Here is a 13,999-nt window from a genome sequence, read left to right on the forward strand (position 1 = left end):
AAAATGCCTCAGTCCAGTGGCTGACTTCGGCACCATTCCTGAGCACGACAGCATTTTATTGCTGATGTAACAGTTCGGTATACGACTGTTTCTGGCTTTGGCAAGAATCTCTTATTTTTTGTTATTATGTTTTCACTTGTCAGAACCCAAGTTATTATAATGTGCAAGTTGCCACTAGTTTAGAAAACTAATTGCGGTTCTCTCTTACAATATTGTGCCTTGTTCCAATTAGGAGTATAGACAGTTAAAGAGTTGTGAGAATTCAGCAAGACTTCAGTCAGCAAGCAACCTTTAAATGCCCAAGTTGAGACAGAAACAAAGGAAGAAACTCTCCCTGACTCAAGGATGAGCAGGGCAGTGGGAAAACAAGTCCTGGATCCCAAGGCAGCACGTCCAGCGGGCGGAGCTAGGCTGGGGGTGGCAGAGTGGCTCGGCTTCTTTTTCCTGATTCGCCGGTCATATGAAAATCAGGAAGACTAAGCTTAGCCTCAGACAGAGAAGGAGAGTATCAAAAAAGAACCTGAGGTCCTAGAAACGAGGACAAAAATGAAAATGACTCAACGTGGGGAAGAATCCAGCAGACAGATATTCAAGGGAGAACCCTGGAAAGCAGCAACAGCTGAGAAGAGAGGGGAGGTGAAGCACACACAGCCAAATAGCTGAGTTTGGTAGGAAATAGAACATCAACGCCACTGCGCCTGCAACAAAATTAGCAAAGGATCAAAGCACCACGCAGAAAACCACGCCGAGAAGGAAGCCTGATACGGTGCCTCTGCCTTGCTGAGGCGGCCGAGGGCAGAGCTCAAAAAGAAGTAGGCGTGAAAAACAGCAGCTCCCCAATGCCAGGGCACGCCAGTCATCGGAGAGCCTATTTCCTAAAGAATAGGACCTTGGCCCCCTCACCCTGGTCTTACTGATTTTAGGTCCCGAGTACAGATCAGATTTGCAACAGGGACCCCAGGATTCTGACCAAGGCTGTGCCAAAAGCACCGTTGGAGAAGTACTGATCCAGGACTCAGGAGAACTGCTACAAATAAGGGCATCAAGGCCACCAGCAATTAGCAATTCATTTTCAGCAGAGTTTTCATAGGGGACTGTGTAAGACACTGTCTCTTAGGGAGAGGTGTCACTTAGTGGGAATGAAAATGGGTATTTCAATGCTCTAGAGGATGCTCTCCTGGGGAATGTCTGTTGGCCCAACGAGTTTCCCTCTCTGAATATTATTAGAGAAGATTTTAAGAAGTAACTCTAAAGAGGAGGGGAATTCTGGGTAGAGAAGCTTAAGGAAAGAGGTCTAAATCACTCTTTAGAGCATCCCTTTAAAGACAGAAGTTGATGTAGACCCCACCTATATATCCCTGTATGAAGGCCGGAGGCCTTGAGTGCTACATTAAACCCTGCCCGCTTTGCAGGCAAACACGCACTTCTTGTTTTAAATGGAGGGACAGCGCAGCTATCCCAAAAGGTGCTGTCTTCCCGTCCACCAGCCGCCTCAGTGTGCTGAGTTTTGGTATAAGGGACAACCAGTCCATGAAAACCAGAGCCATGAAACTAGACCTGCAAAACCACAGCTTGGACTTTTCAGTTTGCGGGTCACACTGGCTGTGTGCAGGGAATACTCCTGGCAGGGCAGAGGACCAGAGGTGGTAATTTGGATGAAATCTGGGTTGGCTTTGTGCAAGGCAAGCTTGTTACTGTACTGTACTCTCTCTATGGGGGTCTACTGTGGGAGTGGGCCCACATTGGAGGAAGCAAAGCCTTGAGAAGCCTGCATCCTGTCTCTCGGGTGCGAGAACGCCTCCTGAAGGGGAGCTTTCTAGTTACTTTCAGTTCCCTCTCCTAAGTGGCAGATGGTGCCTATTGAGAATCAAAAAAGCCTCCCTGGGAGGCCTGAGAAATAGCTCTTGTCACGAGGCGGGTATCAGCTGGCTAGTTGCCCTGAGCCCTTAGCAGGCCGGCAGTAGAGTGCCACATCTCCTCAGCAGACTTCTCCACTGCACTCCCTGAGCTGGCCCCATATGTGACAACATCTTGGCTTCCGCCTCGGAGCTGTTTGCCATTAGCCAGATGTTTCTGGCTACTTATGGAGCAGAGGAACCTGGCTGGGGTGAAGGGCTGGCAGGCTGTGCCCAGGAGTTGGGCAGGAGCCCTGGCTTCCGGAAGAGGCTGGAGATGTCCATTAGTGTTGCCGAAATCAGATCCTGTCTCTTAATGATTATAAACAATTATCCCACAATGATGCAGAAGGATTAGAAAAACAGCTGTTGGGGCCAAGATTAGAGGTGGTGAAAAGCAGACACTGGGTACTTGTATCATCCTAACAAACTCAAGGTAAGCAAAATATGTATAAATTAAAACTTAACCTGCATTCATATGTCTCTTGATAATAAAATAGGTTTGATGAACTTCCCCCAAAGTCCCAAAGTCCTTTCCTGATCACTCAGTGTCAAACATTTTCAAGTCATAAGGGAATTTAGGTTCTGGACTGTCCTCACCCATACGATGTCAAGGAAAAAGAATGCTCTTATCTGGACATGTCACTGACCATGGGCCTGGCTAGTGACCGCCTAGAAAAGGAAGCATGAAACTGTTCTTGAGCTTCTCTTTCATTCACTCAGCTTCTCTTAAATGTCAGGTCTGCACTTCACACGGATCAGACATGGCACCTGCTCTCAAGCTGCTCACAGTTCATGAAAGGAGGAAACAAAATGGAAACAAACAACTGCAGTTTGCTGTGAGGCATATTAACATGAGCCTGTGTATGAGGCAGTGGGGCAGGAGGGAGTGAGTAACTACTGAAAGGTTCCACAGACGGGGAAAGGCCTGTGGGAAGTTAGTTGGGAATAAGGGAGAGGAGGCCCTGCAATTGAAGTGGATCATTAAATCCAGGCTATTCAGAAAGTGCTGGGAGACCTGGACAGAGTGCTTAGGTAGGAGACGCCCAGGCCACACAAGGCTCCTACTTCAATTCCTTTATATAAAATGGTCCTATCTCCAGATTTACGTATTTGTAAAGCTTCCCACTTAAGGCATTCAACTAGCATCGACACGAAGGGCATTAAATGAAGAACTCTGGGAGGAACTAAGACTGACCCTAACTGCATACCTTTTAACCAGAAAGCTGCGGAAAACACAAAACCACACGAAGCGCATAAAATTGGCACAGGCTACACAAGTACTAAGGGAATTCACAGGTTCTTAACTTAAGACAGAACTTAAATACCATCTAATTAGAGAACGATTCAAATGCTCAACTCCCCTCCACAAATCTGGCCCAGATGAGCCCCCGGGGAGACGTGGGAAGCTCAGTAGGCCCTAATCCAGCTGAGTGCAGGAGGCCACTGACCCACACGGTCCAGTGGGCCTTTATGACACAGGAGGGTCCCAAACAGGACCACACTCTGCAGCAAAGTGGATAGAACTGACAGAGCATGGCAGCTGCCCAAAGTCTCCATCTTCCATCACAATTACAACCCACAGAAAAGAGTATTTCAAGGTATGCTGTCCCTTTTTATAGCTTTCTTCCTCAAAAGAAGAAGGGGTAAAAAAAGCATAAATATTTCATTGGGCCCTTTATGCATTTCCAGACTAAAGGGCTCATGCTGAGGTAAGGGAGGAAACATTAAGTCTGGTCGGTAGCCAAAGATACTTTTCCGGCCTCTAGAGAAGCCAGTTCAGAGGGGATGGATGGGAATGGCCCTGCCTTTCACCAGCCCCAAGAAGTAAAGCCTGTGTGTGTGCCAGACTGCCCTTTGCTCCTTCGGAGCATGGTGTCTCCAGACCTGGCATGTCCGGCGTGGCGAGCCTGCCACTGCTCTTCCTCACCTGCGCAGCCCAGAAGAACTGTCACTGAGCAGAGACACAGCTGTGGCACTCACCCGCATGGAAGTCTCGCCGCCATGGGCCTGTTGCAGCCTGAAGACCTGGGCCACCATGTGCTCTGTGGAGGGGTGCAGCAGGATCCTTCGGGAGGCCAAGCCTACCATTACATACCGGCCCATGGGGGACAGGCTCACTGAAATGGCATTGGGACCTGAGGGCCAACAGAACAAAGAGAGACATTGTCCAGTGTTTTTGCCATTCCATAGAAAGCATTTCTCACTCTCAGTCTTCCCCCTTTCTTGCCAGGCCTCCTGGGCTTACCTCACAGGATCAGAGCAAGGAGTGTAATGCGAAGGCATTCAAAGTCTAGGATAGTGTTTGTCTAGACATATAGAGGACCAGATAAATGCTAACCACTCTTATAGGATCGTAAGATTTTTATTTTTAGGCCACACCCCGCGATGCTCAGGGGTTACACCTGGCTCTGAACTCAGGAATTACTCCAGATGGTGTTTGGGACTACACAGGATGCTGGGGATCAGACCTAGGTTGGCCACATGCCCTGCCTACTGCATTATCGCTCCAGCCCAAGAATCACAGTTTTAATATGGATCTACTGTAAACATGCTTTTGAAATCTACTTTCATTTTCATTTACTATGAATATTTTTCCACCATTATGTATTCTGCAAGAGTGCTTATCTTTTGTTTAGTTCTGGATTTTGGGCCATACCCAGCTGAGCTCATGACTTATTCCTGGCTCTGCATTCAGGGATCACTCCTAGTGGGACTCAAGGGACCACAGAACCCAGGATGGCAGCATGCAAGGAAAGCGCCTTAATTCCTGTACTATCCCTCCAGTCCCAGAAGAGTGTTTTAAAGGCCAAATGGTCCTCTGTTCTGTCAATGCACCATGATAAATTTAAGCAACTCCTCAAGATGTGCTGTTTTTCTCTATGGTAAGTAACATTGCTGTGAACCTCTTTGCATAGAAATCATTGAAGAATTTTCTGATTATTTCGTTAGAGGTGGAATTGCTGGTTTAGAGAGAACATTTGGGGGGGACTTTTCATATACAATGTCAGAAGCTCTGGGGCATGAGTGAGTGTGTCCCTACCCCCCCAGCTCCTGCCTTATACCTGGCATTACAACAAATGCAGGTGGTGATGTCACTGCAGGAGAAAATGTCAGAGATTCTTCTATAACCTACCAACCACGTTCCCTGCAATAAACTGTTGCTGCAGCCTCTTCTTCCACTCCCCAGGAAGCAGGGGCAGCAGGTGACAGTCCCTTCCGCCTAAGCAGTGCCTCACCTAGGAACGCCCATGCCATGGTCCCAGCGTCCCTCTGTCAATGGGTTGGGCTTCCTATCCCTTACCAAATCGTTTGGTGTAGAGCATTTCGCCCAGGTTATGGGGGGCCAGGGAGTACACTGCCAGGATGCCCTCGTCGGGAAAGCCCCGCTGGCTGCTGGGAATGAAAGCTGCCAGGAGCTGGCCGTCCGCAGAGATGTCACAGCTGGCATCATTGTAGATCTTGCAGTTCTGCACCAGCACATTCACGGAGGCTGCATCACACAAGGAGAGAAAAGAGTAAGAAAGAAAGTTTGGAATTAAGGGACCTGAGAGATAACAGAGGTCAAAGCACTTGCCTCCATATGGCCAGCCCTGGGTAACTAGCACTACATGAATCCCAAGAACTATTGGGTGCAGCCCAAACACACATACACCCCTGTGCCATCAAAGCAGTTTGGAGTTGATATAAAAATATCTTCCTCCCAAGCACCCCCAGCTTGCAGTTTGTGGGCCACACCAGAGATGCTCAGGGTTTATTCCTGGGCTCTGCACTCAGAAATCACTCCTGGCAGTGCTGGGGAACCATACGAGATGCTGGGAATCGAACCTGGGTGAGCAGCATGGAAGGTAAGGGCCTTACTCTCTGTACTATCTCTCTGGCCCCAGAGGTGAAAACATCTGAGCCAAGAAATTTAGAGGCCTTCCTAAGGGATGACACCTGTTTAGAAATGCTAAAAGTTGCCTTGTCAAACTAAAGTGTCAGGCATCAGGAGCCAGGGATATAGCTCAAGTGGCAGAGCATATGTGGGTATATGCCAAGTTCTGAGTCTGATCTCTGGTACCACACATCCCCCCTGGCACAGATGGACCCACACATCATCAGGCCAAACATCCCTGGGTTGGGGCTGGAGTGATAGCAAAGTGGGTAGGGCATTTGCCTTGCATGTGGCTGACCCAGGTTCAATCCCCATTATCCCATATGGTCCCCCAAGCACTGCCAGGAGTAACCCCTGAGCAATGATGGGTGTGACCCAAGAAGAAAAAAAAAAAAACCTCTGGGTTAAAAGAAAAAAAAAAGACCATAAAACAAGAAAAATAAGAGACAGGAAAAGATATACCTGGGTTGAAGAGACAGAAGGCTTGAGGGGCTAGAGCACAAGCCCAGTATGCAAGAGGCCTGAGTTTGATCCCTGGCACATCATGGTCCCCTGGGCAAGGTTGAAATCAGAGCCCTACACACAAAGTCTGCAGCAGCTCCTGTGCATTGGTGGGTATGGTCCCCAAGCAAACAAGGTTATCACTGCCATCACTTGCACAGGGCACTATGTTGGACAACGTGATTCTAACTGCCTGCTGAGTTTTAGTGCCTACTCCAGAAACATCACTGGGGAGAACAGAAGAGGAGAAATTGCTCCTGAAAGTCACTGAATAGCTATTACTGTCCACAAGACCAAAACACCTAACCTACGATGAGTCCCCAGGAGAGAGGACGAAAGGAAACTGAAGCTGGCACTGGCTAGACTCTTCACTGCTCACTCTCCCCTAGGTCTGCCATGTGCATCTCAGCAGCCACAGGCTCCACCCAAGGAAGTGTGGTGGGGAAATGTGGGCCCACAGGGAGACTTTTCCACATCATGGAGCCTCACGACTCCTCAGGCAGCACCAGCTGGGGTCTGCTCATCCCTCTCCAAAATGTAGTTCCCTGCCAGGAGAAAGTGGCTTGTCCCTAACTAATGTGAGCCTAGAAGCAGAAGGCCCACATCCTAAGTACACACAGCACAGTGCAGCCAAAGGGACCAATGGCTTCCAGATTGCATCTCATTTAGACCCACCTCATAAAGGGATTTTTTTCCCCATTCATTCTCTTACCTGGAGATCATTTGTAGACTAAATGTCAGAGACATTATGGTAAAGAAGGAAAAGAAGAAAAGGGGGAAAAAAAAAAGAGAGGAAAGCTCAGCTCTCTTAACCACATTCCAGGCCAGCCATCAGTCCAGTAAGCCTAACCTGAGAAAGTACTTGAAGGAAAACAAACCAAAGAATTCCTTTTTGGGTATTAAGGCTTAGTAGGATCAAGAGCTCAGTGATTACTAAAACTCTCTGTTCATCCCTTTTCCCTCTGGACTGATAATGAAGCCACAGGGCTGACAGTGCAGTTCAAAAATACAGGCGAACACAGTGATTAGCTGCTGTGCCAACTCCCAAGGCTGACACCTCCAGCACCATGACACACGGAACCGAGGAGGGACCACAAGGATGGCTCTGTTTGCTAACTAATAAAATAATGACATCCAAATACTGGTTGCTATCACCATTAGTGCTCTGTACTGCACCACGTCCAACCCACCATCTGCTCCAGCCTTTATGGCTGGATCTATCTACTCCGCACCGAGACCGTCTGCTCCTTACTTAGGGTCCTGAGCCTGTTGCCAAAATGATGACAATCTCCTCCTTCCCTGGGCTGACACATGATTCCAGCTGAACACAGAGAACCACGAACTAGGGGGCACTTCAGGAGCGAGTCCATCCTGATTGCGTGCTAATCAGTGAAGGTTCGCATAAATCTCAGCATTTATTTGAAAAAAAGACTTGAAAGAGAGAGAGAGAGAGAGAGAGAGAGAGAGAGAGAGAGAGAGAGAGAGAGAGAGAGAGAGAGAGAGAGAGAGAAGAAACAGAAGCAGCAGAAGCCAACAACTTAGAATGGAATCCTCAAAAGCAGAGGAAAGTGAAGATCATAAATATTAAGACAGGAACATAAACAGAAGGAGACGGGTTGATTTTTGGTTTTTGGACCATACCTGGGAGAGCTCAGGCTAACTCCTGGCTCTATGTTCAGGAATCATTCCTGAAGGGCTTGGAGGAACGATATGCAGCTGACAAAGGTCAGCCATGTGTAAGGCAAGCACTATATATAACCCTCGTATTATCTCTCTGGCCCAGAGGCTGTCTTTACAATAGCTCTGCACAGATGCCATTTTGTCCACAGTAATATTTCAAAAAATGACTGGTGGGTATTTTTACCAAGGTTTTTTGGTCTTGCTACATAGATTTAGCTCATGTGTGTTAATACACAATTCAAAAACACAGAAGCCTATAACAATCCTTAAATCTCACCACTTGGTTAGGGAGAGAACTCAAAGGGCTGCAGCTGATGCCTAGCAAAAGGCTTCAGTTTGAGTCTCAGCATGGATGGTCCTATCTGAATGGTGCCAGGTATAGTCCCGAGGGCCCTGAGCATCACTGAGCCAAAAGGAAAGTGCAATGCAAGGCCCCAGCACCGAATCCACTTGATGACGCTGAGCATCACTGGAAGTAGCCCCTGGGTCCCTAAGTATCCCTCCAAAAAAATATTCCCAACCCTCTCTTACCACAAACTTTTTGTATTTAACTGGGGCCCCAAAGGTAATTTGATGGATAAGGAGCTTACCTTGTACGCAGCCAACCTAAGTTTGATCCCCGCAACTCCATATAGTCCCCCAAGCCCTGCCAGGAATGACCCCTGAGCAGAATCAGAAATAAGCCCTGAGCACAGCCGGATGTGGTCCCAACTCCTCCCCACCCCTGAGAATACAACTGCTTATTTAAATACCACTCCCCAGTCCCCGAAACCCACACACAGGGAAGGGCCATTCTCTATGATGCTTGTCATGCCAGAGCTGGACTGACCTCCAGTGCATGGGGCATGATAGGCCATGCAGTTCCAGAGTTGGAATTCAGGGCCTGGTATCTGCTAGGTATGTTCTCTACCACTTCACCTATCTTCCCAGCCTTGCCAGATTTCTTTCTTCTTTGAGAGGCCACATCTGAGGGTACTCAAGAGATCACTCTTGACATGCTTGGCAGGGTTCAGGGGAGCCTATGTAGAGCCAGGGATTGAAGTGGGGCTGACTGTGTGCAAGGCAAGTAAGTGCCTTAACCCCTGTATTACCTTTATATCCCAAAGATTACTCTTGGTGTGCAACTTGGGGGTCATTCCCAGAGATATGCAATGCAAAACATATGCATGCTAAGTGTACGACAAGACTGATTTGTGTGTGTGTGTGTGGGGGGGGGGTGTTGAGGGGATGGGAATGGTACTCAGGACTTCCTGGTTCTGTGCTCAAGGATCACTCTTGGTGAGCTAGGGGGACAATATGTGGTGCCAGAGATCAAAGCCAGGTCAGTCAGGTGCAGGACAAACCCCCTACCTGTTGTACTATCACTCTGGTTCTGAAGATTAATTTCTAAGGTGTTAAGTGAGACCTGGGTAGGGGAGGACAGAATAATGTTTTCCTTCTGCAGAGAGCTTAATTCTAAAACACTGAAAAACTGGGCATACGAACAATAATACATTTTGTCAGCCTCAACTGTAAGTCATCGTGTTTCTGTTTGTACTGCATTACAATGAGTTCAAGTCAATGGCCCTCTGCCCAATTCTGTCCCACCCTCTACTCGCCCCAGTTCACAACTAGTGCCCGTAAGTGCTCTGAGCTCAGAGATGCAGAAGGCAACTGAAGAGAGAATACTCAAGACGCAGGCAGCCTCCGCTGGCACGCTCCCTTCTGTATCTTTTACAGCTAGATCTAGGGTGCCTTTCATTTCCACCCCAATGATGAAGAGATGTGGTAGGCACAGAGTGATTGGGTAGCTTCATTTCAGTGAGCGCAGGGTGGTGCATTTACAATTTCATTTTTATTTCAAAGCTCCAATTAGCAACTTACATTAGCTGCTTGTTGTCTATTAATTCCCCACATGGAAAAGGAAATGCTCAGTTGCAGTGGTGAGTGGTCACTGCTCCAATTTATGTGTGCAGTTTCTTCTCGTGGCTGAAATGCTGACGAGGTAATCTATGCTCATAAAGGCAGAGATGACTGACTTGTTGTTTTCTTCGGTGATAGGAAAGCAACGAACGAGTGACAAGGGCCACCCACCCCTCATGGACTCAACAGTAATGTAGGACGCTAGGAAAAAAACAAGCAAACGGTGAAGTGGAAACCAGCCTAAGACGGTGGCAACCCACTCAGCGCCAGAAATCTAGATCGGCTCCTCACTCTGCCTTGCCACGGTGCGAAGGCATCGTCATCGTCATGAATCACTTGGAGAGCTTATTAAATCACTTGGAGGGCTTATTAAATCACAGAATATGGGGGTACAGTCTGAGAATTTGTATTTCCAGCAGGTTCCCAGGTGCCTCTGCTGCCATTGGTCTGGATCACTCTTGAAAACTGCCTTATTGAACAGCCCTGGATCCACGCCATAGCTCTGGCAGCCCACACTGCACTTATGGGCAAAACGCATGTGGGGAAGGATGAACGGGGCAGTAAGCTGAGCATGGAAATAAAGGCTAGGGACGGAAGTTTTTTTTTTTTTTCCCTTTCCCAAATCAAAACTGCGTTACAAACTTCAGGGGGCAGCTCCGGGGAGAGGAAAATGATGCGGGAAACAGCAGGAAGCCATGTTCCAGACTCTGCAATGTAATCTCCTCCTAATTATAAATGATTTCCAAGTAAAAATGCCCTAGCAGGGAATGGGAGGTGCTAGAAATACCGATGCCTGGAGGAGCAGATGGCTCTGCCTTCCTATCAGCTCCATAAATTATAAACAAACACCTTGTACAAAGATCGATTGGAAGCCTGTGGCTGGCTGGCCAGATGAGGCCATAGGAGCGATTAGCAGTTGCAGTGCTTGTACAAATGCATTCGATACTGATTTGGAAAGCCCTAAGGGTTTAAATCAGCAGGAAAAATTTCCTTTGGCTATCTCTAAGCCCCTCGAATTTCAGAGCAAGACCTCCTGTCAGAGTTCCAGATGACATTTGAAGCACTCCCATGTGGTCGGCTCTACACCCTCACCCACTGGCTCTCTGACGGCCTGTTCTGGCAGAGCACCCCAAATGAATGCTGCTCAGGAAAACCACAGTGGGGGCCCAGAAAGCAAGCCCAGTGTTGAAAGCCCAGCACTGAAGGTTTCTGGAACAAACCAGTCACTGAACCCAGAAATAGCATTTAAGAGCTGTTGGGTGTTATGTCCCCAACCAACCAACCAACCAACCAACCAACCAACCAACCAACCAACCAACCAACCAACCAGGGACTGAACAACATGCTGCATTCGAGACATTCACCTTACCCCCTGGACTAGCTCTCAGGCCCCACCTAAACATCTATTTGTTTATTGGGGCTGGGGGGTAGGGGTATGCATGTCATGCTCCGGGGTTATTCCTGGCTCTGCACTAAGGAATCACTCCTGCTGGTGCTTGGGGGACCACATGGGATGCTGGAAATTGAATCCAGGTTGGCCACATGCAAGGCAAATGCACTGTTTTATTGCTCCAGCCCCAAGACTTAAAAAAAAAAAAAAAACCAACAAAAAACAACAACAATGGCACTAGTCTTCGCTGATTCTGAAACACAAAGTCAGAAATTAAACCCAAATGGTACTTTCACAAGAGTAATGAGGGAGATGACTGGGACTGAGTAGAAATTTAGAAATCCATCTAAATACACAAAGGACAAATGAAAATAGCATCTAATGAATTAGTCCATGAAGTATATGTGGCAATAAGTGGCCATATGGGGGCAAAGTTAGATCCCTCCCTGCTAATTTGGCACTAGGTTAAATTTCCTAGTGAACCAAAAGCCCAAAGGTAAAAACTAAAATACAGAAGCACTAAATGATCTTCCTGATGATACAAACCTAGGGACCATAAAAGGAAGTTGGATAATTGTGACTACTAAAATTAAGTTGTGACAGAAATAACATTCAAGCAAAGTCAAACGACAAATGATAACCAAGAAGCTAAAATTTCTGAGTTTTTTGGGGTTTCTGGGCAGCATCCTATGGTACTCAGGGGCTTCTCCCGGCTGTGTGCTCAAGGGTCGCTCTAGGCAGTGCTTGAGAGACCCATAGGGTGCTGAGGATCTAATAGGGAAAGCTGAGTTGCAAGACAAGTTGAATTAACCCCTGTACTAACTCCATGGCCCTCAATTTTCTGATTTCTAAAGTACTCTTTGTAGAACTCAGGTGGAAAACAGCAACACAAAAGGAAAAATAAACGAAACACATGGATAGGTCAGAAAAAGGCAAAACACATGGTTATTACGAGATATACGGCCTGGTAGGCAAAGTAAGAAATATGAACATAGGGAGAGGGAGCTGGCTCCACGGATGCACATATCTGAGAGCCCTGTGTGCAATCCCGAGCACTGCGGGGATGGTCCTAGTAATGCTGAGGTGGTGACTGGACAATGAAGGGAACCTACCCCACCAAAAAAGGGAAAAGAAAAAAATACTTAAATTTCCATACTATTTCTTACCTATTAGATTTATAAATATTCGAATACTTGATAGCACACTCCATCAGCAAGAGTTTAGGAGACAAGCACTCTCCTAAACTGTGGGTGGGCATTTAAATGGGCAAAAGCCCTGCAAAAAGTGACTTGGCAACAGACACCAAAATCACAAATGCATAAATTCACTCTTCCTCCCTATGATGCATTTCTAGGGACTTATCTCATACTTACAAGCTTGCTCATATGGAAAATGCCAAGATATAGCAAGGTTTGTGCAGTGGCAGTACTAAATACAAAGGGAGAGTCCTTCAATGGGATTTAAAGTAGATTAAAAAACCAATTATACAAGTGGCAAATGAAATATTAAGCATGACTAAAAAAGAATGAGTAGGGCTGGAGCAATAGCATAGCGGGTAGGGCGTTTGCCTTGCACTCGGCCAACCCGGGTTCGATTCCCAGCATCCCATATGGTCCCCTGAGCACCGCCAGGGGTAATTCCTGAGTGCAGAGCCAGAAAGCAAAAAAAAAAAAAAAAAAGAATGAGTAAATGCTACATACTGAGATGGAAAGATAACCAAGATATACTATAGAGTATGTATACCCTGTTAGCACTAGGGTTCAGCAGAAGTCAGAAAAACAAATTTGCATGTGTTTGAATACAAATACAATAACTTGAAAAGATATATAAAAAATTCCACTAATTGTGGTTACCTTGGGGGAAAATTGTTAGCTGAAAGCAGATTTATACTGCATATTCTTTTGTATATTTAGACAATATTTGAATGCTGACTATATTTCAGATTATTATAACACAGTAAACAAAATATATGGAAGTAATATACAGTAAGCAAGGTTTGGGTCAGAAAGTTAAAGATGAATAATCAATTTCAATTTTCAAAAAACAAAAAGATAGACTGCAACTGACTCTCAGCAGAGTTAAAAACGGATTACTGGGGCCAGAGTGACATATAACAGACTACAGCTCATACTTTGCATGCAGAGGCCTTGGTTCAATCCCTGAAACTATCTCGTTCCCCCAAGCACTGCTGGCTCCAAAATCAAACCAAATCAAACTAAACCAAACAGACCATTAACATATGGTTTATATAACTTAGTAAGATAAATGTCAAGACAGACAGGGCTAGAGAGAGAGTACAGCAGGTTAAAACAGCCGCCTGGAATGCTGGCGACCCAGGTTTGGTACCCAGCACCACATATGGATGGTCTCCTGGGTTCTTCAGGAGTGATCCCTGGATGCAGAGCCAGGAGTAAGCCCTGAGCATCACTGGGGGGGGGGGCGGGGGAAAGAAGGGAAGGAAGGAGAAAGGAAGGAAGGGAGAGAGGGAAGGAAGGAAGGAAGGAAGGAAGGAAGGAAGGAAGGAAGGAAGGAAGGAAGGAAGGAAGGAAGGAAGGAAGGAAGGAAGGAAGGAAGGAAGGAAGGAAAAGTGTGTGTGGGGACATGAAGAAGTGAACCATTGTAACTTAGGACAGTTTATTTTAAGTAGCAGAGAACTGTCACAGAGATGTGACATTATTAACCTTACACTACAGAGACTGAGAGGCACTTTGACCCATGGGACAAAAGTGACAACAGGCAAGGGGAGGCTTAGCA

At 46.8% G+C, this 13,999-nt stretch overlaps 1 protein-coding gene across 4 annotated transcripts in view; it reads right to left on the reverse strand.

The window, feature by feature from the left end:
* Positions 1-13,999, reverse strand: part of AMBRA1 (autophagy and beclin 1 regulator 1) — a 197,615-nt gene that overhangs the window by 24,411 nt on the left and 159,205 nt on the right. For all 4 annotated transcript variants that reach the window (XM_004619065.2, XM_004619064.2, XM_004619063.2 and 1 more), the window contains 2 exons: positions 5,200-5,388; positions 3,879-4,033 (listed from right to left, as the gene is read on the reverse strand). In XM_004619065.2, the coding sequence (XP_004619122.1) occupies positions 3,879-4,033; positions 5,200-5,388 (344 nt within the window). The remainder of the gene's footprint in view (positions 1-3,878; positions 4,034-5,199; positions 5,389-13,999) is intronic.

Source organism: Sorex araneus, chromosome 6, assembly GCF_027595985.1.
Source record: "Sorex araneus isolate mSorAra2 chromosome 6, mSorAra2.pri, whole genome shotgun sequence".
In the NCBI taxonomy this organism is placed as follows: domain Eukaryota; kingdom Metazoa; phylum Chordata; class Mammalia; order Eulipotyphla; family Soricidae; genus Sorex; species Sorex araneus.